This window comes from Zychaea mexicana, assembly GCF_025766255.1.
Source record: "Zychaea mexicana strain RSA 1403 chromosome Unknown BDB00scaffold_21, whole genome shotgun sequence".
Taxonomy (NCBI): domain Eukaryota; kingdom Fungi; phylum Mucoromycota; class Mucoromycetes; order Mucorales; family Lichtheimiaceae; genus Zychaea; species Zychaea mexicana.
Window position 1 is genome coordinate 187021 of NW_026516684.1, and position 24017 is coordinate 211037.

Genomic DNA, 24017 nt, shown 5'->3' on the forward strand with positions numbered 1-24017 from the left:
TGGTAGATTTTAGGTTATTTACTGATCCGCGAAGCGTTCTATCGGGTAAATATCGACCATCCGTGTGCGTTACAGGAAAATTAACGTGTACCTACTCGTTATTTGCGGAAAGTTGATTGCAAGAAAGTGTCTTCTCCAGTATTTTTACATCTACCCATTGTAAAATATTATGTGAGCATCGAATATTTACCGCTATTCTTCGGTACTGCATGTGTGTAACGTACTTTTGTATTAGGATATCATGGTTTCAAAGTATCATTTTGCTGATGATTTAATCCCTAACCAAAGTTTTCAAGCTTGAGCATATAGTGTGAGTTCTATCCACCTGACAGCGAAGTGTATACTCCTGCGCATTGGAAAAGAAATGTCTAACACAACTTCTCCACGATAATCCCACAAAAAGTGTTTCCCATCAAATGACCACCAGCTCCCTTCTTACACGGTCATGCTTCACTGGATGCACTAGTTGTCGACTAGTGAGATTGCGCCTCCAATCTTGTTCTAATTGTGAAGTTAGTAGCTGGCATCAATAGGACTGCTACACGAATCGAAGAATGTATTAAACAAACGAGGTACAGAAGTGCATGATCACCGGAACACCATCCCTCGCGGGCTTTGACATTGGTTTACAAGGTTGTTCCGTTGTACCAGCCGATGATTGGCGGAACATTTCCTACAAAAGAGGAAGGAAGCAGTGCCTGAAAAGTCTCCGTGTCATTTTTGCGCTTTTTTTTTCTTTTCTTTCTCTTGAAGTTTGTTTAAATCATGAGCAACGATCGTATCCCTGTCACTGTATTAACCGGCTTCTTGGGTAGTGGCAAGGTAATTAGACCTTTCTCCTTAATCAACGAAATCTTGTAACAGCTCATTAACGAGAGTCATTTTACACTTTGTTGATATACTAGACCACACTTTTGAACTATATACTCAAAGCCCAACACGGCAAAAAGATTGCCGTGATAGAAAACGAGTTTGGGGAAGTAGCCATTGACGATAAACTCGTTGTTGTCGATGCTGGACAAGAAATATACGAGACGCAGAACGGATGGTACAAGCAAAGCTTAAAAATTTAAAGAGGAGCATGACAGAGGGGACAAAATGATTTATGCGTTTTTTTTACTGATATTATGTCCGGTACCTTAACTGTAATAGCCTTTGTTGCAAGGTAGGTTGCCATGATTAGCATCGCTAACAAAAGCACACCTGACATACTAGCCGACTCTTTTTTTCTCTCATTCACTATATAATAGGTGCGAGGCGATCTAGTAAAGATCCTTCATGAGCTGATCGAAGCCAAAAAGCCTTTGGATATGGTGTTAATTGAAACTACTGGTATGGCCGATCCAGGTCCGGTAGTCCAGACCTTCTTTGTGGATGAAAAGGTGCAGGAAGCGTTTAAAATGGATGCAATTGTCACCATGGTCGATGCCAAACATGCAGAAATGCACTTGACGAAAGATACCGACCAACGAGCTGAAGCATATCAACAAATCGCATTTGCCGACGTTTTGTTACTTAACAAGATCGACCTTGTTCAACGGTCAGACCGGGACAAGATCATTGACCGGATAAAGGAAATCAATGATGTACAAATCATCCCTTGCGAGTATGGACATGTGGATCTCGACAAGATCATCAATATCGGTGGATTTGATCTTGACCGCGTACTTGAACGAAAACCTGCATTTTTGCGTGAGGCAGAAGAAGAAGGAAAAGAAGGACATGGCCATGATCACGAGCATGTAAGTAAAAAAGTGGAAGATATGTTAAATTCTAGGTTACTTGACTAAATTTGTTGCGGAACTTGCGTATCACTCATTAGAAGCGTCATGACGAGCTTGTCACATCTGTCGGCATCAGTGAAAAAGGCGAGCTTGATTTTGATCATCTCAATCGTTGGATACAGAGTGTATTAGCATCGTTAGGCCCCAACATTTATCGCACGAAAGGTATTCTTAATGTGGAAGGAGAAGAAGACCGATATGTCTTTCAGGGTGTACATATGGTAAGCTAGCAGTTTTAAGTTCTTGGACAACAAACAATCGTCTTTCTCCCTAATGATCATACGTCTATTGGATGATAATAGATCTTTGATGGACAACAAGATCGAGCATGGCATGAAGGAGAAGACCGGACGAACAAGCTAGTGTTCATTGGCAAAAATTTAAAGCGAGAAGCACTTGTAGAAAGCTTTAAACAATGCATTGTAAACAAATAAGAGTAACTGTACATGATTTATTATGAGTTCTATATCCTAAATGTATGTGTAATGTATATATAATGAGTAATGTGTAAATGTTTAAATGGGCTTTTCCATCTATGCTACTGTAGCAGCTTCAGCAGACCTTATCGTCGAATGCTGTTTGCTCAAATCTACAGATGCAGTCCCTGCTGTTGACTCTGATTCCTTTTCAGCTACTGCCTTTGGCTCATCGACCACCACTTTCTCTTTCCTGTCATTGGTTTTCTTCTTCTTCTTTTGCTTGGGCTCGCTCCATAATTTATTCCGGAGAATTAGCGTTTCCAATCCCAAACCAGGACCAACTTCCAAAATCGGATATGTTTTGCTTTCGAGCATCTTAATCTCGATAGGTGTAAACTGTGACAATACAAAGTCTGACACATCATCCACTTCGCGAGACTCGGGTCGACCTACACCTAGTCGTACTCGCCAAAAGGTATCTGTTCGCAAATGCTGAACAACTGACTTTATGCCGTTGTGGCCGTTGGCTGAACCCGATGCTTTTAACGACACTTTGCCGAGATCGCGCTGTAGATCGTCTTGAAATATGTATATGCTCGTTTCAGGTATGGAGAGATCGCGGGCTATTGGGATTGCATATACGTGAAGCATCAATACAAAGCTCAATTCTTCTTTTGTTTAGCGGGCCCTTTTCATTAAATATTACCTGCTTTAGAGACGGAGGGGCCGGAAACGTTCATTGGAAGCCGTGATTTCAACAAGGTCAACTCCACCTCAGTGTAATCGGCCCCTTCTTGACGATCGAAAGGAAGTAACAACTTTGTCTGTGCAATGTGACCCTTCCAAGGTTTATGTGGGATCCATTTCAGTAGAAGACGGTTGGCAAGATGATCTAGAATCATCATGCCCGCATTGTGTCGCGTATTAGGATGAGTATAATTACCCAAGCCAACAAACTGTATGTATAGAAATTGGTGCGCGAGTAATGAGTAAATGATTTAAATATGAAGGCGAGAACAGGAAACTAACCAATATCCTATTCGCTGGCATAATGAGAGAGTGTAAAGCAAAAAGAGCGGGAGAGAAGAAAAAGTTGGTTGTGTTTCAGGGCACTGAGCTGATTCTGGAAGTAGAGATCATACTCGCTTTTATAGTGGTTAATAAATCCAAGTTGCATGAATCAGCACGCATTATTAGTCATACATACTGTGTTTGTTTGACATAATAGGTGTCAAGGCCGAAGTTGGCGCAGTAGCCACGCAGCTAAACGTACACAATCCGCAGTTAATCGGATTGTTTAATTATTATCAGTAAGCAACTGAGTGCAAAACCTTGAGTATGGACATCCGCCAAGAAACCACCTTTCAAGCAAGGTATTTGTACGGAACTGCTTTGAATTGATGTTACCAAACTTACCTTGCATAACGTAATAGTATGACAAAAGGAAAGCTACCGACAAAGGAACGAGCAAAAAGGAATCTTATACATTATTAACAGTTGCGTTCTCGAAACTTTCGGCTGTTTTTCCTCTTCTTCGAAACCTCAAAGCTTGACAGAGAAATTTTTACATATTCAGAGGTAGCATTAACTACAGGTAGCTGCCACAATCAGTTCTTCAATGTCTCAAGGTCATCCGCCGGGTAACATCATAGTAGCAACTTTTCGATGATACTATATGGCTTCGCTTGCTGTTCCTTTACCGGAAGGCCATGTCGGACACGCATCATCGATATGAACGCGGGTTAGAGAACCTTAGTAAAGTGGATGGCGAGCACCATTTAGCGCTCTATTGTATGTCCTGTTGAACACCGTATTGGAAACCAAAATGTTCGATGTTGCTTAGAATGGAATATACCCTGACAATAGTAATGGCGGGGAAGATCCGCAAGAGAGTGAATGTTCCAGATCAAAACACGACTCTTAGATTTTTGTTTGTTCATTTATTAAGGAACAAGTTGTATTGCGCAATGAGTGTATATTCTAGTTGTCTTAGACTAGTGAATTTACATCTGCAGTTTTAAAATACGGTTGAGTGCAAAGACATTTGAACACCTCCATATATTTAAAATCACCGGTTCTAATGGATTTTCCAACTATTAAACTTAGGCTCTTAATCAATGCAACTACTCATATAACCGCAAGATTATTAAATAATTTCTCAGAGTAGGGTATCGAGATACAATCCTAATAACCCTCAGCTAAAACTGAACATTGGAAGCTCGTTGATTGTGCTATTTGTCCGCTAATCATAAAGTGTCTGATATACATATACTAAGTTTATAGCCAGTAATATACTGTTCCGAGCTGTATACCAAGCTTTTCGAGTCCATCGGGCTACTTATCTAATGTATTGTTGCATTTAGATATCATCTGCGTAACCCTGCTTAGTAGGTTTTTTTTTTCGGTAAGAGGTAGAAGAGCAACCCCATAGATATAAACTCAATATCAGCTATACACTAGCATTTCCTAAAGATCATAAGTGCAAGAACGTCTTAAAGTAGTGATAATGTACTGTCTGAAGTACTACAAGAATGTAGCAGGAAAAGGTTGCTTTCGATCCGATTACTTCGCGTGTGTCACTCTCAAAAATGTCAAACCACAAACGTGCAGCGGGACCTGAATCCAGTCGAAAAAATATGAACACGCGTTGGCAGCGCAGACCTGGGGACGAAACTTGACATCTCGAACTCCATCGTTCTTTTCTTTAAAAAACTTGATACCAAACATGCAAGCACCCGTCCTTGTTATGAGTATGTTGTACTTTTAAATATTTAGATATGCTTTCTCTACAAGGTACATGTATTAATCGGAGCACCAATTTATAGACACCAACATGGAACGAGAGCAGGGTCGTAAGGCTCAGCTCTCCAACATTACTGCAGCAAAGGTAGGCAAAAACTGTCATCTTTGATTTGCGAAAAGAGAGACCACTCGCTTTGATTTCTTTTCACTGCTTTTATAATACGATGGGTGATGGGCGGAACAGGATGATTCTTTACACGTCAGAAGGATTACCAACTTTTTATTGAACAAATCAAAAACTGTTCTTTTTTTACGATTCTGTGTTCATTAATGTAGACTGTTGCTGATGTTATCCGCACATCGCTCGGTCCACGGTCCATGCTCAAGATGTTGCTCGATCCTATGGGTGGTATTCTTTTGACGAACGATGGTAATTCCATTCTTCGTGAGATCGAAGTAGATCACCCTGCTGCCAAAAGTATGATTGAACTTTCCCGGACACAAGATGAGGAAGTTGGTGATGGCACTACGAGTGTTATTATCCTTGGTAAATACAAGACACAAAAATGAACTGGACTGTAACTCTCTTCAAATGTATAAAAAAAAGAAGGTGCACCTACTAATGCTATATATATTTTTATAGCTGGTGAAGTTCTTGCACAGGCATTGCCTCACATTCAAAACAACATTCATCCTATCATTATCATCAGCGCATTTAAGAAGGCTCTCGAAGACGCATTGCAAATTGTCGAGGAAATCTCTACACCTGTCGATGTCAACAACACCGAAGAAATGTTGAAGCTCATCAAATCATCAATTGGTACAAAGTTCGTCAGCACGTGGAGTGAATTGATGTGCAAGCTTGCATTAGACTCTGTCCGAACTGTTGCTAAGGAAGGTGAAAATGGCCGTCGTGAAGTTGATATCAAGCGATATGCCCGTGTCGAAAAGGTAATGATGGAGGGATTGATAAATACAGAAAGGAGGTAAAGTTGCATTTGTTTATGAGCAGTATATACTAAATGACGCAATGGCGGAAAAAAAAAGATTCCCGGTGGTGAAATTGAAGAATCCCGAGTGTTGGATGGCGTTATTCTCAACAAGGACGTCACTCATCCCAAGATGCGTCGACGCATCGAAAACCCACGTATCATCTTGCTCGATTGCCCTCTTGAGTACAAGAAGGGTGAATCTCAAACCAACATTGAAATTTCCAAGGAAGCCGACTGGAACAGAATATTGCAGATCGAAGAAGAGCAAATCAAGACCATGTGCGACAAGATCATTGAGCTCAAGCCTGATATGGTGCTCACTGAGAAGGGTGTTTCAGGTATATTCACTACGAATTGAGCAAAAGGAAACATCAGTTGAAAAAAGACACTGTTTTTCTTACACGGCAACAAACCCGTTTTTGTATAGACTTGGCCCAGCACTACTTTGTCAAAGCAAACATCACTGCCATCCGTCGTGTGCGCAAGACTGACAACAACCGTATTGCACGTGCTGTCGGTGCTACTATTGTCAATCGCGTCGATGATCTTCGGGAGTCGGATGTGGGCACCAAGTGCGGTCTCTTTAACATTGAAAAGATCGGTGACGAATACTTTACTTTCTTGACCAAGTGCGAGGATCCCAAGGCCTGCTCTATCATTTTGCGCGGTCCTAGCAAGGATATCATTGCCGAAGTTGAGCGTAATTTGCAGGATGCCATGTGCGTTGCTCGCAACGTCTTCTTCAATGCCAAGTTAGCTCCTGGTGGTGGTGCTACTGAGATGGCAGTATCCGTCAAGTTGGAAGAAAAAGCCAAGTTGTTGGAAGGTGTTGAACAGTGGCCTTACCGCTCTGTGGCAGAGGCCATGGAGGTTATTCCCCGGACGCTTGTCCAAAACTGTGGTGGCAATGCTATTAAGATCTTGACACAGCTACGCGCCAAGCATGCAAATGGCGAGCACACCTTCGGTATCGATGGTGAATCTGGCAAGGTCGTTGACATGAATGACTACGGTATTTGGGAACCTAGTGCAGTCAAGGTCCAAACCATCAAGACCGCCATCGAGGTAAGCCAGGAATTTTTTCTTCCCTTCAAGCTTTGTTTTGCATTCAAGTCTATGATATCTAATGAATAATGAACCACCTTTGTAGTCTGCATGCCTGTTACTGCGTGTCGACGATATCGTATCCGGTCTCTCGAAGAACAAGGGTCAGCAAGGTGGAATGAGTGCCGAGCAGGCTCAGGTAATGTTTTTGAAGAAAATTACTGATGAAATCAACTCCCAGGCTAACCCTTTGTTTATACAGGAAATGGCTGAGATGCAACAATAAGTTAGCAGTAGGGTTGTGTAAAAAAGTAGTATTAGATGCATTAACAAAAAAAAAGTTGGAATTTATGAACTTAAAAAAAAGAACAACGCAACGAATTTCTGCATTTTACTTTAAAAGTTCAGCCCTGCTCATCCATCTTGCAGCTGCGTGGGCTAGATGAGAAAGCATTACTGGTTATTGAACCACCTTTGCCAAATTGTAACCATCCAGGGCGATGGCGACCTAATATGTTTAGCAGCCAGGATTGTGCTCAAGAGTAACACAAATAGGCTATTTTTAGCCTCAGGGCATATTCTTTTTTTCTTCTGTGGCAGTGTTCTCAAAATAAGCCTCTCCATCGTCACCCCTCCTCGCTCCTCCCTCCCCTTCTAACCAAGAAAAACCTCTCTCTCGCTCATTTATCCCTTCCATCATCATGGCCCATCACCATCTCCAGGCCCGCCTACTAGCAACGCTCATTGCTCTTTTTTGCGCCGTCGGTCTCACATTTGCCGCCGACATTATCAGAATCGATCAACCCACTGGTAGCCAACAGATTCCTAGCAACACTGACAATCCGTTCATTTACACAATCTTGGGTGCTCAAGCTAGTAAGTTTCTTGGGTTTTTTTAAAATGTACTTTTTTTTCCGTTTCCATGGAAACCGAAACCTGGTAACAAATAAAGTGAAACCGTTCTCAAAGCAACTAATTTTTTTTGCAATGTTTCTCTAACCAGACGGCATCACGGACGCCTATTATCCCAACTCGTTCTCTGTTGATTTCCAGTGGATTCAGAACGGCAATGATAGCAACGTCTTAAAGTTCAACGCCATAAGCTCCGTGGACGCTACTCCTGCACCTGCAGGTGTGTCCGATAAGCAGTACACACAGCAGACATGGAAGACACCCAACTGCCACTTCTTCACGCGTTACCGCACAAGCGACTATAGCTTTTCGTTGGTTGTTACACCGACTTATTCCACTCTCACTTTGAATCAGACTGCGCCTGGTCCTGAACAGTCAGTGCTGACTGTGCCGCTCAACATCCAAGTCAACAACGGCACTTTCCCTCGGTGCTAAATGTATTGAGTGGTAAACAAAGATTAGCAATCACACCTCTGTTTTCTATAGAACATCAAGCAGCAGCAGCAGCAGCAGCAGCAGCAAATTACCCCACTTTGTATTGAAATGAATAGCATTCGCACACCCGATCTTACTCGCTCACAAACCATCAACCTTGTCTCTCTCTTTCTCTCTTTCTTTCTGTTGGCTTTAATCGCACAGCATAATAATAATTGAATACATTTATTTAAAACCCCACTCTACATAATGGTTTCCATAACTTTCCCATAACGAGTGTATTCTCCGTCCTACCTTTGTCCCCCGCGCAGGGTGTTTATACTTGGTAGATTTCATGGCGACTCACGACGTCAAACCGAGCGGGGCTGACTCAGCTCTTGATCAACTCCGGTCTTGCCATTCTTGCAGGTTTCTCTTTTTTTGTGACTATTCATCTAGATTTCTGAGATAATCGTGTGGGCGGGTTTCCATCGCGTTCAAAAACGTCGCTTATATTTGAGACCAACCTTTCATAACCTTCTTTCTCTTCTCTCCCACTCTCACACACACATTTCCTCTCTGTTTTTTTTATCTCCACTTGCACTGACGCACCCTCCTGCTTAACAAGAAAAACACCATGTCACAACAAAACGGAACTGTAAACAACCAAGCCAAGGATCAAAACCGTACCCGCGAACCCATCGTGTCGCCATATATGCCGAAATACCCCGATCCCATGTCCAATATCTCAAACTTCAAGATCATTGAATCCACTTTGAGAGGTATATATTTACAAACACACATTCATAGGAGTATAACTCCAGCAATTCATGCATATGTTATGCAATACTAACATACTGGATGATGATGTCGATATATAGAGGGTGAACAGTTCGCCAACGCCTTCTTTGACACGGAAAAGAAGATTGAAATCGCAAAGTCGCTTGATGAGATCGGAGTGGACTACTTGGAACTCACCTCGCCCGCTGCATCTGAGCAATCACGTAACGACTGCAAGGCCATCTCTAGTCTGGGTTTGAAGGCCAAGATCTTGACGCACGTTCGTTGCCACATGGACGACGCCAAGCTTGCAATTGATACCGGTGTTGATGGTTTGGACGTTGTGATCGGCACATCGAGCTACTTGCGTGAATTCTCGCACGGCAAGGACATGGAATATATCACCAACAAGGCCATTGAAGTCATCAGCTACATCAAGAGCCAGGGTTTGGAAGTCCGTTTCTCCACTGAAGACTCTTTCCGTTCAGATCTTGTTGATCTGCTGAGCATCTACAAGGCTGTTGACAAGATCGGCGTCAACCGTGTCGGTATTGCCGACACTGTCGGTTGTGCCAACCCCCGCCAAGTCTACGAATTGGTCCGCACCCTGCGAAGTGTTGTCAGCTGTGATATTGAGTGCCATTTCCATAACGACACTGGTTGTGCTATTGCCAACGCTTATGCTGCTTTGGAAGCCGGTGCTACCCACATTGATACCTCGGTCCTTGGTATTGGTGAGAGAAATGGCATCACGCCTCTCGGCGGTTTGCTCGCCCGTATGTATGCTGCTGATAAGGAGTTTGTCAAGAACAAGTACAACTTGACCAAGATTCGCGATGTTGAAAACATTGTTGCCGATGCTGTCGAGGTAACGTTTTGTTCAAATGGACGGAAAGGAAATTATGTGTCGCTTTGATGGGATTTTAATTGGTGTTCCCTTTTTTAGGTCACCGTTCCTTTCAACAACTACATCACTGGTTACTGTGCCTTCACCCACAAGGCAGGTATTCACGCCAAGGCTATTTTGAACAACCCATCAACATACGAAATCTTGAAGCCAGAGGACTTTGGTATGTCACGATATGTCAGCATTGGTCATCGTTTGACGGGTTGGAATGCGGTTAAGAACCGAATCGAGCAGCTGCAATTGACGGATCTCAAGGATGAGGACGCCAAGGTGGTTACGCAAAAGATCAAGGAGTTGGCCGATGTCCGACCATTGTCTTTGGATGACGTTGATACCCTTCTTCGTCACTACCACAATGCCAAGAATGAAGGCGTACATACTCACTTCTTGGACAACATTGATACACCAGACCAGATCACTCAAATGGGCGCTACCGCATAAAAAAGCCTCTAAACCATTTACTTTTATATACAATATCAAAAACACGCATAACCCTCCCTTACCTATCCCTATACACTTCTTCACTTTTCTTTCACAATTTCTTCCCTTTTTGTTAGTTCCATGTATAAAAATTTTTAAACACTTGCCTCCATGTTGTCCTTTGTAAAGGGCTATATATATTTTATATACAAGCACACAATCACCACATTTAGTAAATATCATTTTGGAATAAAAAACAATGCAAGTCTTTTCTTACTTGAATTCTGTAAGTTCTGCAGCTTCTACATTGATGTTCCGAAAGCCGGGTTCACGTTGGCTCGTTCGTAACAATCAAGATGTGTTACCATTGTAGCACTAAACTATATTTGTTTAGTAAATCTCGGAGCTCTATACGATTGCTACTGTATCATTGGTCCTTGTTGCTTTTACAAAGTGCTTATAGCAGAATGTGGTGCTTTTCTAAAAGTTACGTTAGCTTCACAGACTTGAATGGCAGGCTACACTCTGTCATAGGAACCGGCTGTATACTTTTCATTAGCAGCGCTCTCTTTTCAGAAGGCGGAGAATAGCCTGATGGTGGTATTGCGCTAGTTAGAGAGACAGGTTGTACACTGTGTGCTATTACTGCTGCCATTCGAGATTCCTCTACACATAGCGAATTTTACTTTACCATCTTAATGATAGCTTTTATTTTTCAGAACTGTACGCACAAATCATAGCATAGGGAGCTTTACTGTATAGCTATGTACTACTGCTCGATATAGGCGCATAGTAGGCTCAAACCTGTTGATTTAATAATGCTTTCTACCAAAACATGCCATGCGGTCACAGAGTTCAGCAGCTGGCTAGCGCCAAGTCCATTAAAGAAAAGCCGTACAGTGAAATATAGCAAAAGCTACAAGCTTGCTCCTCAGCGAGATGATCTCGAGCACAGCAGTAGCTATTAACTGTTTCTCTTCTATATCTCTATTGATTTATAAAACAACTGTTTCATTGTTCAGTAGCACTGACTATTATGTAGACGGAACTTTCCAATGAACCAGTGCCCGATTTCATAAGACAATGCTACGGCAATAATGTAGATGAAAACTTTTGTCAAATGGATCCAAACAGTGAGCCCTGTCATGTTACAATTGTGCAACTTACTCATAGACATATACCTGATATTGAAGAACAGGCCCATGCCGCAGCATTATGGCTGACAGTAAATGAGAATCACAGCCTTTCGAGACGACATAACCTTTAGAGTCCTTAAAAAAGAAAGAAACAAGCGTAATTTATCTTTCCTCCTTTCTTTTTCCTATCTCTTAATTGACCATAGATAAACGATGTGGTGCCTGTGACGCTAGGTAACCTTCTTTCATGATCTTTCTCTTTTCCGCAAGCTTTCCTCTTCTATTCGTCCCACTCATCTTAATGCATTTGTTCAAAGCTTGTATATTTATGTCGCTCAAACGTTTGACTGATTTGAGCGTCACAATTCGAGTAAGAACTTCTCCATAAGCACGCCTGTAACACGCCTTTATTTACTTTACTGCATTGACGGAAAGAGCTAACAACAGCTGCTTTGTATAATTTCGTAAAGTGGTGCACGACGAGCAACATAACAGAGCGCAATGTGCTATTTTCTATTGACATACTAAACAGTTTCCATTTTGCGGCAGTTTGAAGATGCTGTTCTTCAAAAATCAGCATTATCGGATTCTCACTGGTTCTTCAACAACCTCCCACCGCGTATTGAAAAAGAAATACGAGGCTGTGAAGGCAAAACAAAATACTATTTACCGGAATATAATATCTATATTATTATGAAATGGGGGGCACTACTGTTTTGGAGAATTGCTACGGCTACTATCATAAAAAATGAATAATATTGACCATCTGGAATCAGATATACCACCAAAATATAAATAAAATATGCAGGTGTTTTTTGTTTGTGGTATCTAATTATTTGTATCTTGTGCATATCTATTCTACATTCGAACAATATATATCTTAGTCATCTAAATGGGAAAATCGGTTATATTCTTACAATAGGTTTATATAGTCATATAGTAATGGCAAGGCACAACTACGGTCTTATGTCATGTAATCGGTCACCATTGATTACCACAAAAAAGATGGTACAGCAGCAGTTGTTTGAAGAACTTAAGAGTATGATATCGCGCTGATCTCACAGTGCACTAACTGAATACACATGTAATAAAATATTAGTGTTCTCATGCAAATCAACCCAAAAAAGTTAAGGTACAAAAGAAGATAGCAAAAAAAAAGATATCCCATAAATGCTTCATTGGTAATGGATTGTCATGGTAGCTGAAATGACTCGTGACGTCTTCTTTGAACCGTTGGTTGCTTGATGCCACATTTGTGCCAGTCAAAGCCAACTACTGTACTGAGGGAGGGAGGCTCTTCTGTTGCTTCATTACTTTCTTGGTCGTTTTTCAGTGTCGAAACTGTTTTTATATGCGCGCCATGCTTTGAGAAATTACAGTGAGGTGTCACCACTTGCATCAATAGTGCTTAACATTTTTTTTTGTTTCCACGTATATGTACTGTCAATCCATATCACTTGATAGTAGAAGCCTTGATGGTTTTCCTGATGATGCTATCGTCTACGGTGACTTTCTTTCTCCATGTTATACAATACCACATGATGTGTGTTTTGTTGACGCAAAGCAGAATGTAAACAGATCTAGCAAGAAACTTCCATTCACTTGATGCTAAGCTTCAGTGAGAAACACCCTATTGCTATGCTAATCCATCAGTGTCTGTCCATCCCATGTTACACAATGCTTCCATCAGCGATATAGCTATTGGTTTTCTGCCAATGGGTGACGATAAAGTAGGTTCGCGTCTGCAGTAGCACCTGAGGGAAAAGTCAACGGAGCCCCTTAAAGACAAGACGAAAAAGTAACTTTGACGTTGCAATTGTTGCGATTCGCTGCCGCCGTCATCGTTGCCACCGGAGTTTTTTAAATGCGTCCATGAAGACCCTCAGTTGTCCCTTCTTATAGATATTGTCGCTTTAGTATGGTGCAGATCCAGTCGATTTTCTGGATCGCTGTGAGCGAAAATAATAAAAGGAAAATGAATACACTTCTTTGGCATGCGGTATGTTTATTGATTCGAATATTACATCTAATTATGTTATAACGTGCTTTCTTACTACATTGTAGATATTGACAAAGAAATTATGAGGTGTTGTAGTAGGTCTTTTCTTTATTCGCAACGGCCGCCATCCTCTCTTTTTAAAATATAGACGTATGGTTTTGTTCATAATAGATATCAGGGGTCAATGATTTGGACGAGCGCGGACGGAAAGAAAAGCCATAAAGTTGTAATACGTGTACGATGCATCAGCAAAACATCCATGCAGGCGCATCTGCAGATTTGAGGCCGGTATATTCATTCATGGAATCTCCAAAGAGAATTGTTGGTGAAGACGATGGTGGCTTTCTCGCTATCCATGCTGGTTTATCACCCCTGACTCTATTAACTTTGCTTACTTGCTACTTACCACTGCTAGTAATGCCGCTCCTTTTAATTAACTGCTGCTACGGCTCATAAACGCAAGGATCAAAAAGTCCAGGAGTCGGTGGAGGAAAAAGGGGTTTAGCGAGTGGAGATGGTACCAGGAGTAAAATTCACTCGCACTTTCATATAAAAATATGTCGTTTCCGTCCATGGACTTTTTGCCACAACCTCCTCTTTTCTTTTTTTTTCTCTTTTCAAAAGTGCAGGACGTGCGCATACGCGTGTGTAATATATAAAGATGACATCCTATTATCATTTCGAACATCCTATCGCAGATGATCCTCTCAATATCACATATCAGAATCCTGCAATAGCAACGAAGCTCCAAGCTCACCAAATGGCAGACGACGACGACGATGATAGTATTATCCATTATCCGATCGACACTTCCGGCGCATCTTACTATCAAATAATGGACTTTAGTCATGATCCATTCCAGGAGAAAACAACAAACGGTCCTTATGATTATCATGACTACTTTGATTCAACCAGCGAGTCGACCCTATCCCTCGAGCAAGCAGACGACGACGACGAACGTGTATATTATGAAAAGGACGACGGACTACTGGATCAGGAACAACAACACGATATTGAATCGCTAAATGACCATCAAGCTACAACAACTACTTTTAAAACAATGCCTTTGGAATGCCGATCCATGGTTCGATGGGTTTACTGTGAATGGCTTGGCTTCTGCATCACGCTCCTGATCAACTTTTCAGCTTGTCTTTCTTTGGCGTTTTATCGACCACCGTTACTCTTCAATAACAGCGTACAGCTCTCCTTGGGTCTTGCAGCTATTGAAGGAATAATGTGCGCTATTACCAGCTATTTCCTGTGGCAGCGACCTGCAAGTAATGCATATATGACAAATGATGCCATGCACTACAGTAAGTTATATGACTACATACATTCTTATTATAATTTCACCAAAACCTTGTTACGGAACTTACCATATATCCCATCCCTGTTGTTGTTGTTGCTAGTGCGTTATTTTACATTTAATTCGATCCATATCATATACACTGCTTACAAAATTGTTGGCGTTCCAGGAACGTAAGTACCAACAGCAACTTTTCTTTTATTACAGCGGTTGCGATAGAATAGAACTTGAAGTATCAGTCGTACTAACTAAACTTTCCGTCATACAAAGTGGAAGTGCAGGTGTCGTGCTACTATTGGCTCTGTTCTCAGAAGGCGGCTCTATTGTCTCGACAGTTCTGACATTTCTGGCGTCCGTGAGCTGGCTATCGTTGCTTGTCCTTTCATTGTACTTATATAAGGAGACGTACAAGCATTTTCGATCTCTAAAACACACTGCTGATAACAAGATGTTTGTATTATTTGGAATGTGAAGCAAAGCAAAGAACATCAAAGGGAACTCTGCCACGGACGTAGAGACAGCAAAAGATTCCGTACTGTAAAATAAAGATTATGTAACAGTTGTTACTTATAATATTTGGGAAGCCCGGAACAGAAAGATAAAGAGAGAAGAAAAATCTGCTACCAGGTCCAAGCGCACGCGTGCATTTATAGTGGCCCAAGTGATGATGCAAGCATATGTATGATTTGTGTTTGTTTGCCTGCTGAGATTGACATTACGGTTACGTCGGTTACGTAGGTGATGTATGCTCTGTATAACCAACCATGTGAAATTCTTTTCTTTGAAAGTGCATGTGATTTTTTTCTCCACATTTTTTGTGCACCTCTTCTTAATCTCTGCCTTTTTTTCTTTCTTCTTTCTTTCTTTTCTCTGCCTCTCTGTCCTAATAAATCCTTTCAGCAGGCCTCTGCCTCTCTACCCTACCATGCCACTCTTTTCTCAGCCGCTCGACCACCGGCCGTGGCTCCCATCCAAAAACAACCTTCTCATATACTCTTCTCTAGCCGCCGCGACCGCTGCCCTGGCATATCGAACCTCGCAGCGATCGTCAACGAAGATGTCGGCTGCCGATCTACTCAATAGCACCAAACGCACGCTTTTCAGAGAAACCAAAGAGTCTACATTCAAACAACACAAGCCATCATTCCCCGTGGTAGACGTTGCCAAAAAAGTCGGTGTCAATGACGAATTCTATCGACAATTGCGTGCCATTGCAAAGATTCTCTTTCCTAATTTCCATACGAAAGAAGTATTTTTGCTTATCCTGCATTCCATTTTCCTCATTCTGCGTACATATTTGAGTGTGGTGGTCGCAAGAATCGATGGCCGTATTGTCAGAGACTTGGTATGTACATTACATGGCAGATTGAGATAATGTGCACCCCCCTGCTGTCGGGTGTTCTTCCATAGCTGATTATGCATATACATCCCTCTTCTGCAGGTCAGCGGTCGTGGAAAGCGTTTCCTTACAGGCTTGATGTATTGGTTTGCAATTGCTGTCCCAGCAACATATACAAACAGTATGGTACGTTTAGAATTAGAAGATATTCGCAGAGGACGACTGAAGGAGAGAAGAGTGGAACTTACACCTCACTGTTTATTTACGACGACAGATCCGATATCTCCAATCAAAACTTGCCATCGGATTCCGTACACGTTTGACACGTTATGCCCATGATTTGTACCTGAACGAAGACAAGACATTTTACAAGTCCATCAATTTGGATGGGCGAATTCAGGGTGCTGATCAGTAAGTGATTGAAGATTGTATCTTTGAGCATGAATGATGGGAATTAATCGACCGAACAACTGCTCTCTCATCATGCCGGAATAGATTTATCACGACCGATATTGCGAAATTCTGCGACACATTGGCATCATTGTATTCAAATCTTGCCAAACCAGTACTGGACATGTTGATTTTCAACTATCAATTGATGAAGTCGATCGGCTTGGCTGGTACGATCGGCCTTGGTGTGAACTACATCGTAACGGCCAGACTTCTGAGAGCCGTGACACCTTCCTTTGGCAAACTGGCAGCCGTCGAAGCAAAGCTTGAGGGTGATTTCCGTGCAGCTCATACCCGACTGATTACAAATGCAGAAGAAATTGCGTTTTACAATGGCGGCGAACTGGAACACTCAATTTTGGATAAAGCATATCAACGCCTTGTCAGACACATCAATTCAATTTACAAGATCCGCATCAATTACAACATGTTTGAAGACTTTTTGATCAAGTATGCATGGAGTGCTTTCGGCCTCGTTCTCTGTGCTATCCCAGTTTTTGCTCCCCATTTGGTGGGCGACTTGCCTGGCAAGCTCACCAAGGACATGGATGAAAACGCTAAAGTAGGATCGCGCACTCGCGGGTTCATTACAAACAAACGGTAAGCAACAGACGAACGGTCAAATGCGCTACGAAGCTGGCCTCTATACAAAGCGGAGACTCATGGACGGTACATTTTTCTAGATTGATGATGTCACTTGCAGATGCAGGTGGTCGCATGATGTATTCGTACAAGGAACTGGCTGAATTAGCAGGCTACACTACCCGTGTTTATACTTTGCTGTCAGTTCTCCACTCATTGCATGCAAACGAGTTTGACGGTCCCAATGAAGCTGTGCGATTCGCACTTACCAACATCCAGGGCAAAATCAAGCTTGGTGAGGACGGCATCAAATTTGAAAACGTACCGATCGTAACGCCTGCTCCCGGTAAAGATCGCCAAGGCGAACTTTTAGTGGAGAATCTGAACGTTCATATCCGCCCTGGTGAGCACATGTTGGTCACCGGGCCAAATGGTGTGGGCAAAACAGCTGTCGCACGTGTCATTGCCACCCTCTGGCCAACATTTGGTACGTAATTTTATGTTAGAATGAGATGCACTAAACCTCGAAACTAATCATCGTCATTATCCTATTCTGATTTCTCTCGCAGAGGGCACGCTTTCACGACCTAGTGATGAGAATATTTTCTACATCCCACAAAGACCCTACTTGAGCATAGGCACTCTTCGAGACCAGTAAGTACACGGCATTTCAACGAGTGTATTGATCTGAACCATGTTTTAAACGACTTTCGTCTATTATTGCCTTTTACTATATATAATAGAATCATCTACCCCCACACTCATGAAGACATGAAAAAGGACGGACGAACGGATGAAGAGCTCATGAAAATTTTGGACGTTGTGCGCTTAGCTTACATTCCCGATCGTGAAGGTGGCTGGGAAACCAAGAAGGAATGGAAGGATGTTTTCTCGGGTGGAGAAAAGCAAAGAGTAAGTAGGAAAGAAAAAAGGGACAGATGTAAACGAAAAGAAAGAAGAAACTCATACAGTTGATCCCTTAATATGATAACAGGTCGGTATGGCACGCTTGTTCTATCATCATCCTAAATATGCCGTTTTGGATGAATGTACAAGTGCTGTATCCGCCGACGTTGAAGGTCTTATGTACGCACACGCCAAGGATATGGGCATCAGTAAGTGTTTTCAGTACAAAGTCCTCGCCGCATCCCTATACACCTATCCGTGAAATTTGGCATATTAACCTTTTCTTAATACATTTTCTACTATTAGCGCTTCTGACGATCTCTCATCGACCAGCATTATTCAAATACCACCAATATCTCTTACGACTCACCGGTAACCATGGCCAATGGGAGTTAGAGCAGATTGGCGGACAGCAGCAACAACAGTCATTAGATAAGGAAATGCAAACGCTCGAGGACAAGCTACAAAGCGTAGAAGCACTCAAGTCGCGACTTGGTGAAATCGACCACGAGCTCAGTTTGAAGCTGTAACTATCTCAACTCGAATATGTTGTGAGCAGCCGCCATGTTGAACATGGAGCTTGTTTGTAGCAGTATCAGTAGTCAACACCTTGAGCCTTTCTCTATCTCTTCTTCTTTACCCTTCTTTCCTTTTCACATATGATCATCGTCGAATTTTCTCCTTATCCCGTATGATTCCACCTTTTGGATTTTATTTTTATATACTTAAATGTACGGATTTGATATACCAGAGTGACCTAATAATAGAAAACTGTACGCTTATATATATACAGCCATATATAAATTTATTCTTTCTCCACAACACACGTTTCGTTATGGCGTTTTGATACATTATCAGCGCGTCGTATATATACACTCATTGCTGATATAGATAATTGCTTAGAGATATGCATATAAGCCCTTTGTTGTATCAACCATCTGATCAGTAGAGACAGTTTCTTATAAATTACTATGCATGACGATATCCGTCAATTGCTGACCCTTACGACTTAGCACCCCATGGTGTATAACAACAGCGCAGAGATCCAGGCTAGTCGAGCTGACAACCACCATGATACATTTTGGTACCTTTTAGATTAGCTTCCCGATGAGTATGTACATAACAAAGAAGCGTATCATTAGACAATAAAGTGGTATATGACTCATCCATACGTAGTTGGAATTAAATCAAGAAACAATCATAAAGCGTATCAGCCCGTGCAATACATCGCTTAATTAAGCACTCTGTTGCTGCAAGATAGCATGATATGCATAGTACTAGTATCTACCTATAGCTTTTTAATAAAGTCCGTGTTGCTTGACATTTTTAACGCAAGCAGCTGTCGGAAGGCGCCTCCGTGAATTTAGTCTTTGATATGACAGTCATCGCTCAGACTGCAAAACGGACCGTATCAATCTTAACTCTGTTTCGGTTTTGCTTACTATTCGTTAAATATGTCGATGAAATCTGGTCACTTCGACACCGAGAAAGCTGCGTGTAAAGCATTTCAAGACATGATGGTGTGGCATGATTTATAGCATAGAAAGGGTCTCTTTTCAATGACAGAGAATATATACAATGGAGGTTTAGAATGTATCAGTACCATTACGTATCATATCTGTATACGAGAATCAGCATTGATGTTTAAATATGCTGCTACTTCCTCTAAGTATGTAGGATCCATGCAGTATGATAAGCTAACCCGGCAGAATGTCGAGCATGCATGCGTCTTGAACATGCGACACGCATATCACTGACTTTTTAATGATGACATACGAGCTACCGTTTGAATCTTTCAGTTGGGTAGCTCATATAGATATGTGATTGCAACTTTAGAAAGAGAGTGTGGGGGAGGTTTTTTGACAAACCTTCGCTAAGCGTCCCTCTAGATCGCGATCGGAATAATTGGTAACTATTTCAATGCTTCCATCCTTTCTGCTGCTGTTGAATGTTGTACACAATCATTTTCCTTTTTTTGCTCTTCTCTCACCTTTTACGCCTCCGTGTTCTTCTCCTCAAGCTAAAATCGTTAAGCTCGGTTGACAATCGGCTATATGCCTATATCAGCACCTGGTGAAATAGTGTGCGCTGTTTTAACGGAAGGGATCGGGTAATAAAGGACCTGCATCATCTCGTCCAGTGACTCATTCATGGCCCTTCTTATTTACCCTAAAAGGCTTCGCTTCCTCTACTTTGAGCGGCCTTATGTTTATCCCTAGCATAAAAGATCATCTCTGATACGGGTACCCACACTTTTTTTTCTCATGGGGATACCCAACATTCGTTTATATAAAGGCTGGGAACCGGCCTTCCTCTTTCAATTCTTTGTTTCTTTCACTTAAGATGTCTACCGATAAGATCACCGTTGTTACCAACTGGTAAGAGTTTGTAGAAGTGTTAAGTTTTCGTCGCTCTTTGACGCGTCGATTTCCACACATTCCTTCTTGCTCATTATCATCACTATTCTTTACTTTATAAAGGCACGCTATTCCCTACCATCTTCCCTTGTACCTTGCCGACAAGCTCAACTACTTTGTTGAAGAAGGTATCAAGGTAGCCATCCTGGAGCCCAATAACCCATCTGATGTCACCGAAATTGTTGGCAGTGGTAAATCCGACCTCGCTTTGAAGGCCATGATCCATACCATTGCTGCCAAGGCACGCGGTTTTCCCGTCAAGTCCATCGGTACTCTTTTGGACGAGCCCTTCACTGGCGTGGTCTATTTGCGCTCCAAGAGCGGCATCACCAACGATTTCCAAAGCTTGCGCGGTAAGCGCATTGGCTACGTTGGCGAGTTTGGCAAGATCCAGTTGGACGAATTGACGCGTCAATATGGTATGACCCCCGAGGACTACACTGCTGTCCGTGTTGGTATGAACGTCACCGGTGCCATCATCCGTGGCGAAATCGATGCTGGTATTGGTCTTGAAAACGTTCAAATGGTCGAACTGGAAGAATGGTCCGTTGCACAAGGCCGTCCTGCTGATGATGTGGCCATGCTTCGCATTGATGAGCTTGCTCACTTGGGATGTTGCTGCTTCTGCTCGGTAAAAAATAAGAACTACATACCTTGCACCTGTTTCTTACAAGCAATCATAGCACTCGTACTCAGACTGTTTATTGTATATCATAGATCCTCTTCATAGGCAACGAAACCTTCATCAACAATAACCCTGAAAAGGTCAAGGCTTTCATGAAGGCCATCAAGCGCGCTGCTGACTTTATGTTTGAGGATCCTGTCAAGGCTTACCAACTCTTTGTTGAAGTGAAGCCCCACATGGACAGCATTGTCAACCGCAAGATCTTCCAGCGCTCGTTCCGTTACTTCTCGCGCGATTTCAAGAACGTGCAGCGTGACTGGAACAAGGTAACCAACTACTGCAAGCGTTTGGGTATCGTCGATGAAACTTTTGAGCAAAACCAGACCAACGACTTCTTGTCGTGGCCCTTGTTGCCTGAATCAACTCCTGGTGTCGAACCCGCAACTGTAGATACTGGCGTAGTCAGCTGTGGTTGTCGTAGCAGCCATCCTCAAGGCCCCGCTCCCGATGTCATCTCTGTTAAGGCTTAACACACGTAAGTTGTATGTAGGAGCTCTTCAAGACTTGCTGAATAGCGGAAAATGTCCATGTACCATACTTTTGGCTCTGTGTGCCAGCGGTGTGTAACGTGTGTGTGCGTAAATTTACTGGGATATACTAACAAGCTGTTTACCGGGTTCCCGATACAAATCTATCTTTGATTTGGTTGGGAATGTTTTTTGCTATTATAGTGGTCGAACCTAGGGGTGCTCGAGTTTATCTTGGGCTGAGATTATTACCCTCAGAACCTGATCAGGTTAATACCTGCGCTAGGGAAGAGTTCGACCATACTTTAGCTAGTGCTGAAATAAAGATGTTTCTTTAAAAGACCATATGTATCTGCATGCTTTTTTGTTCCTTTTTTTTGTGATCGAGTGAGTGTGCTTGGTGATCTTGAGATGACACCTGCATGTTACATACAATGTGCCTTACGAGCTGAGATATGTATAGCTCAACGTTTTAGTGAGCGCCGTAAAGTATCTTTCGCATAAAATCCTTGTATATGAGTCACCCTTACTGGGTCACCTATTGCATTTCCAAACTAGCAAAAAGTGCGTATGCACTATGTGCTATTTTGTAACGTAAATTTCATATCCTCTTCAAATTGGGCGCTCAACTTTACAGCTTCTTAAGAAAGCGAGTGTTATAGGGTCCGGCTTTTCCTTGCTTGATGCTGTTAAATATGATGGAGTGCAAGTCAGTCTTGCTCGTATCGATTAACACATGTACTCTGATCCAAAACATTTAATAGAAGTTGGAATTTAGTACAGGTGTAGTAGCTGTTGCCACTGTAATGATCGCCTATAAATCACAGACTATTCACTTGAAACACATTAGTAGTGTAAGTATAGAAAATTGTTGTTAGTGATGATGGGTGCAACGATTGGATGTATGCTATTTCCTTGGAAATCGAAGACTTGTTTTTTATTACGCTACCCTTTCTTTCTTAGCGCGAGGTTCACCAAGTACTGCCCACTTGCATCTGATATCAAGTAGCTTTTTGCCCCAATGTCTGGCTCTATATATCAAAACACATGATCGATTATACTCACCTACACATCTCAACGTTTTTGACAGTTAAGGGATCAGGTCAATGATAATGCATGTATTTTGTTAGAAAGGCTGTAAATGGAAAAGAAGGATCGATAATGTATCCTTCACAATTGTCAGCTGCTGGTAAACTTCAAGATCGTAAGTGGACAAAACTCTGGTACCATTCAAAATATTATTAAAGAAGCGATATAAAACTTTTTGATCGGAAAACAAACAATGGCCGAAGCAGCCAACCCGTTGTGGCACCGTTAACACAATTATGATGCTAGGATAAAGATAACGATATTTTGCTGCTGCTAGACATGACATAGCAGAGATATTGATTCAGCCCACCATGAGAATTGTTGACACATTGGGAAATAATGCATTAATTCACAGAGTAATGATTCTGTTTCCATCCAACACCCATCAAAACTATCACATCCAGATACATGTTTACAGGCAGTATAAATAAATATCCAAGGATCATAGAATGCCTCTTTTATTACTAAAAGTTTAAGACATGCTTAACCGTACACTTATTGAGTGTTCAAGATATCCGAGTCACCAGCGTCGGTGATCGAGAGAACGGTGGTGCGGAAAAGCTTACCGCAGGCAGTACCGAGGTCGATGTTGTCTATTGAAAGTAGCGAAAATATCAGTAACAGCCCCAATTGATTGCCGCATACATCCAGAAAAAGTTTTTAAAAACGATCACATACTGCCGTTGTAGTGGTGGACACCGGTCTTAGACAACATGGCGTAGTACTCAAGCTCAGACTTGCGAAGAGGGGGGCAGTTGCCAGCAATGATGATCAACTTGGCTAATCATACAGAAAGATTCAAATAAAAAACATAGATTAGCAAACAAGGAGGGGGACGATCTCAGCCCGAGAGCACACACTAGGTCGACTACTATTTTTTCGTCTTTTTTATGGGCTCCTGTCCCCCAAAGTAGTCTTTCCCAAATTTTTTGATACTTACACTTTCCCTGACGAAGAGTCTTCAAGGTCGACTTGTAACCCAAGGTGTACTTGCCAGACTTGGTGACGAGCTGGAGACGCGAGTTGATGTTCTCGGAGTTCTTCTTGGTCTTGTTAACAGGGGCCATGTCTTACTAATAGCAACAAAGGTAAGCTTCTTTACATTCGAAAACTGTAGGTATGTCTTATTTCAACAAAATGAAAATGTGCAAATTACCAATTAGAATGTAGAGGGGAGAAAGAGAGGAAGGACTTCAAGTAGCTTGCCCGTCTGTCTGAAAAAGAAAA

General features: G+C 42.0%; 9 protein-coding genes across 9 annotated transcripts; 7 read left to right on the top strand and 2 right to left on the bottom strand.

Annotated features, from left to right (window-relative positions):
• Positions 1–715: 715 nt before the first annotated feature.
• On the top strand, positions 716–2246 carry BDB00DRAFT_814224 (CobW/HypB/UreG, nucleotide-binding domain-containing protein). Its single transcript, XM_053122826.1, has 6 exons — positions 716–822; positions 906–1048; positions 1153–1165; positions 1251–1742; positions 1823–2005; positions 2087–2246. The coding sequence occupies exons 1-6, from the start codon at positions 766–768 to the stop codon at positions 2216–2218; spliced, it is 1020 nt and encodes a 339-aa protein (XP_052981599.1). The 5' UTR covers positions 716–765; the 3' UTR covers positions 2219–2246.
• BDB00DRAFT_973034 (peptidyl-tRNA hydrolase-domain-containing protein) lies at positions 2247–3633 on the bottom strand. Its single transcript, XM_053129877.1, has 5 exons — positions 3620–3633; positions 3411–3466; positions 3233–3348; positions 2910–3159; positions 2247–2826 (listed from the first exon to the last, which is right to left on the bottom strand). The coding sequence occupies exons 3-5, from the start codon at positions 3251–3253 to the stop codon at positions 2318–2320; spliced, it is 780 nt and encodes a 259-aa protein (XP_052981600.1). The 5' UTR covers positions 3254–3348; positions 3411–3466; positions 3620–3633; the 3' UTR covers positions 2247–2317.
• Positions 3634–4805: 1172 nt separating this feature from the next.
• Positions 4806–7418, top strand: BDB00DRAFT_814227 (T-complex protein 1 subunit gamma). Its single transcript, XM_053122827.1, has 8 exons — positions 4806–4953; positions 5029–5090; positions 5282–5492; positions 5589–5896; positions 5993–6275; positions 6365–7002; positions 7088–7180; positions 7244–7418. Exons 1-8 carry the CDS (start codon positions 4929–4931, stop codon positions 7265–7267), a joined length of 1644 nt encoding a protein of 547 aa, XP_052981601.1. The 5' UTR covers positions 4806–4928; the 3' UTR covers positions 7268–7418.
• A 160-nt stretch (positions 7419–7578) lies between these two features.
• BDB00DRAFT_814229 (uncharacterized protein) lies at positions 7579–8414 on the top strand. Its single transcript, XM_053122828.1, has 2 exons — positions 7579–7857; positions 7985–8414. The coding sequence occupies exons 1-2, from the start codon at positions 7683–7685 to the stop codon at positions 8326–8328; spliced, it is 519 nt and encodes a 172-aa protein (XP_052981602.1). The 5' UTR covers positions 7579–7682; the 3' UTR covers positions 8329–8414.
• Positions 8415–8444: 30 nt separating this feature from the next.
• BDB00DRAFT_954432 (homocitrate synthase) lies at positions 8445–10696 on the top strand. The gene is made up of 3 exons (XM_053129635.1): positions 8445–9089; positions 9189–9955; positions 10034–10696. Exons 1-3 carry the CDS (start codon positions 8945–8947, stop codon positions 10433–10435), a joined length of 1314 nt encoding a protein of 437 aa, XP_052981603.1. The 5' UTR covers positions 8445–8944; the 3' UTR covers positions 10436–10696.
• A 3514-nt stretch (positions 10697–14210) lies between these two features.
• On the top strand, positions 14211–15327 carry BDB00DRAFT_786420 (uncharacterized protein; the record flags this gene model as incomplete). The annotated part of the gene is made up of 4 exons (XM_053120611.1): positions 14211–14862; positions 15025–15028; positions 15126–15210; positions 15304–15327. 4 exons carry the CDS (start codon positions 14211–14213, stop codon positions 15325–15327), a joined length of 765 nt encoding a protein of 254 aa, XP_052981604.1.
• A 356-nt stretch (positions 15328–15683) lies between these two features.
• On the top strand, positions 15684–18952 carry BDB00DRAFT_814236 (ABC transporter transmembrane region 2-domain-containing protein). Its single transcript, XM_053122829.1, has 9 exons — positions 15684–16200; positions 16297–16380; positions 16469–16605; positions 16690–17244; positions 17328–17713; positions 17796–17880; positions 17970–18138; positions 18221–18341; positions 18439–18952. Exons 1-9 carry the CDS (start codon positions 15781–15783, stop codon positions 18660–18662), a joined length of 2181 nt encoding a protein of 726 aa, XP_052981605.1. The 5' UTR covers positions 15684–15780; the 3' UTR covers positions 18663–18952.
• Positions 18953–20405: 1453 nt separating this feature from the next.
• BDB00DRAFT_814240 (NMT1/THI5 like-domain-containing protein) lies at positions 20406–22046 on the top strand. Its single transcript, XM_053122830.1, has 3 exons — positions 20406–20510; positions 20613–21180; positions 21267–22046. Exons 1-3 carry the CDS (start codon positions 20476–20478, stop codon positions 21702–21704), a joined length of 1041 nt encoding a protein of 346 aa, XP_052981606.1. The 5' UTR covers positions 20406–20475; the 3' UTR covers positions 21705–22046.
• An 878-nt stretch (positions 22047–22924) lies between these two features.
• BDB00DRAFT_814243 (60S ribosomal protein) lies at positions 22925–23973 on the bottom strand. The gene is made up of 4 exons (XM_053122831.1): positions 23947–23973; positions 23731–23863; positions 23469–23570; positions 22925–23383 (listed from the first exon to the last, which is right to left on the bottom strand). Exons 2-4 carry the CDS (start codon positions 23855–23857, stop codon positions 23286–23288), a joined length of 327 nt encoding a protein of 108 aa, XP_052981607.1. The 5' UTR covers positions 23858–23863; positions 23947–23973; the 3' UTR covers positions 22925–23285.
• Positions 23974–24017: the final 44 nt, after the last annotated feature.

What these genes read in the sequence shown, in the direction of transcription:
- BDB00DRAFT_814224 (XM_053122826.1), top strand. Translation starts at nt 766, where the DNA reads ATGAGCAACGATCGTATCCCTGTCACTGTATTAACCGGCTTCTTGGGT. An exon ending in GCTTCTTGGGTAGTGGCAAG is followed by an intron (nt 823 to 905) that starts GTAATTAGACCT and finishes TTGATATACTAG; the next exon opens with ACCACACTTTTGAACTATAT. An exon ending in ATGGCCATGATCACGAGCAT is followed by an intron (nt 1,743 to 1,822) that starts GTAAGTAAAAAA and finishes ATCACTCATTAG; the next exon opens with AAGCGTCATGACGAGCTTGT.
- BDB00DRAFT_973034 (XM_053129877.1), bottom strand. Translation starts at nt 3,253, where the DNA reads ATGCCAGCGAATAGGATATTG. An exon ending in TGCCAGCGAATAGGATATTG is followed by an intron (nt 3,160 to 3,232) that starts GTTAGTTTCCTG and finishes CTATACATACAG; the next exon opens with TTTGTTGGCTTGGGTAATTA. An exon ending in CCCCTCCGTCTCTAAAGCAG is followed by an intron (nt 2,827 to 2,909) that starts GTAATATTTAAT and finishes CAATCCCAATAG; the next exon opens with CCCGCGATCTCTCCATACCT.
- BDB00DRAFT_814227 (XM_053122827.1), top strand. Translation starts at nt 4,929, where the DNA reads ATGCAAGCACCCGTCCTTGTTATGA. An exon ending in AGCACCCGTCCTTGTTATGA is followed by an intron (nt 4,954 to 5,028) that starts GTATGTTGTACT and finishes ACCAATTTATAG; the next exon opens with ACACCAACATGGAACGAGAG. An exon ending in GATATGCCCGTGTCGAAAAG is followed by an intron (nt 5,897 to 5,992) that starts GTAATGATGGAG and finishes GGAAAAAAAAAG; the next exon opens with ATTCCCGGTGGTGAAATTGA.
- BDB00DRAFT_814229 (XM_053122828.1), top strand. Translation starts at nt 7,683, where the DNA reads ATGGCCCATCACCATCTCCAGGCCCGCCTACTAGCAACGCTCATTGCT. An exon ending in AATCTTGGGTGCTCAAGCTA is followed by an intron (nt 7,858 to 7,984) that starts GTAAGTTTCTTG and finishes TTCTCTAACCAG; the next exon opens with ACGGCATCACGGACGCCTAT.
- BDB00DRAFT_954432 (XM_053129635.1), top strand. Translation starts at nt 8,945, where the DNA reads ATGTCACAACAAAACGGAACTGTAAACAACCAAGCCAAGGATCAAAAC. An exon ending in CATTGAATCCACTTTGAGAG is followed by an intron (nt 9,090 to 9,188) that starts GTATATATTTAC and finishes GTCGATATATAG; the next exon opens with AGGGTGAACAGTTCGCCAAC. An exon ending in TTGTTGCCGATGCTGTCGAG is followed by an intron (nt 9,956 to 10,033) that starts GTAACGTTTTGT and finishes TCCCTTTTTTAG; the next exon opens with GTCACCGTTCCTTTCAACAA.
- BDB00DRAFT_814236 (XM_053122829.1), top strand. Translation starts at nt 15,781, where the DNA reads ATGCCACTCTTTTCTCAGCCGCTCGACCACCGGCCGTGGCTCCCATCC. An exon ending in GGGTTCATTACAAACAAACG is followed by an intron (nt 17,245 to 17,327) that starts GTAAGCAACAGA and finishes ACATTTTTCTAG; the next exon opens with ATTGATGATGTCACTTGCAG. An exon ending in CGCCAAGGATATGGGCATCA is followed by an intron (nt 18,342 to 18,438) that starts GTAAGTGTTTTC and finishes TTCTACTATTAG; the next exon opens with CGCTTCTGACGATCTCTCAT.
- BDB00DRAFT_814240 (XM_053122830.1), top strand. Translation starts at nt 20,476, where the DNA reads ATGTCTACCGATAAGATCACCGTTGTTACCAACTG. An exon ending in ATCACCGTTGTTACCAACTG is followed by an intron (nt 20,511 to 20,612) that starts GTAAGAGTTTGT and finishes TACTTTATAAAG; the next exon opens with GCACGCTATTCCCTACCATC. An exon ending in GATGTTGCTGCTTCTGCTCG is followed by an intron (nt 21,181 to 21,266) that starts GTAAAAAATAAG and finishes TGTATATCATAG; the next exon opens with ATCCTCTTCATAGGCAACGA.
- BDB00DRAFT_814243 (XM_053122831.1), bottom strand. Translation starts at nt 23,857, where the DNA reads ATGGCCCCTGTTAACAAGACCAAGAAGAACTCCGAGAACATCAACTCG. An exon ending in GACTCTTCGTCAGGGAAAGT is followed by an intron (nt 23,571 to 23,730) that starts GTAAGTATCAAA and finishes CTGTATGATTAG; the next exon opens with CCAAGTTGATCATCATTGCT. An exon ending in TGTCCACCACTACAACGGCA is followed by an intron (nt 23,384 to 23,468) that starts GTATGTGATCGT and finishes TACTTTCAATAG; the next exon opens with ACAACATCGACCTCGGTACT.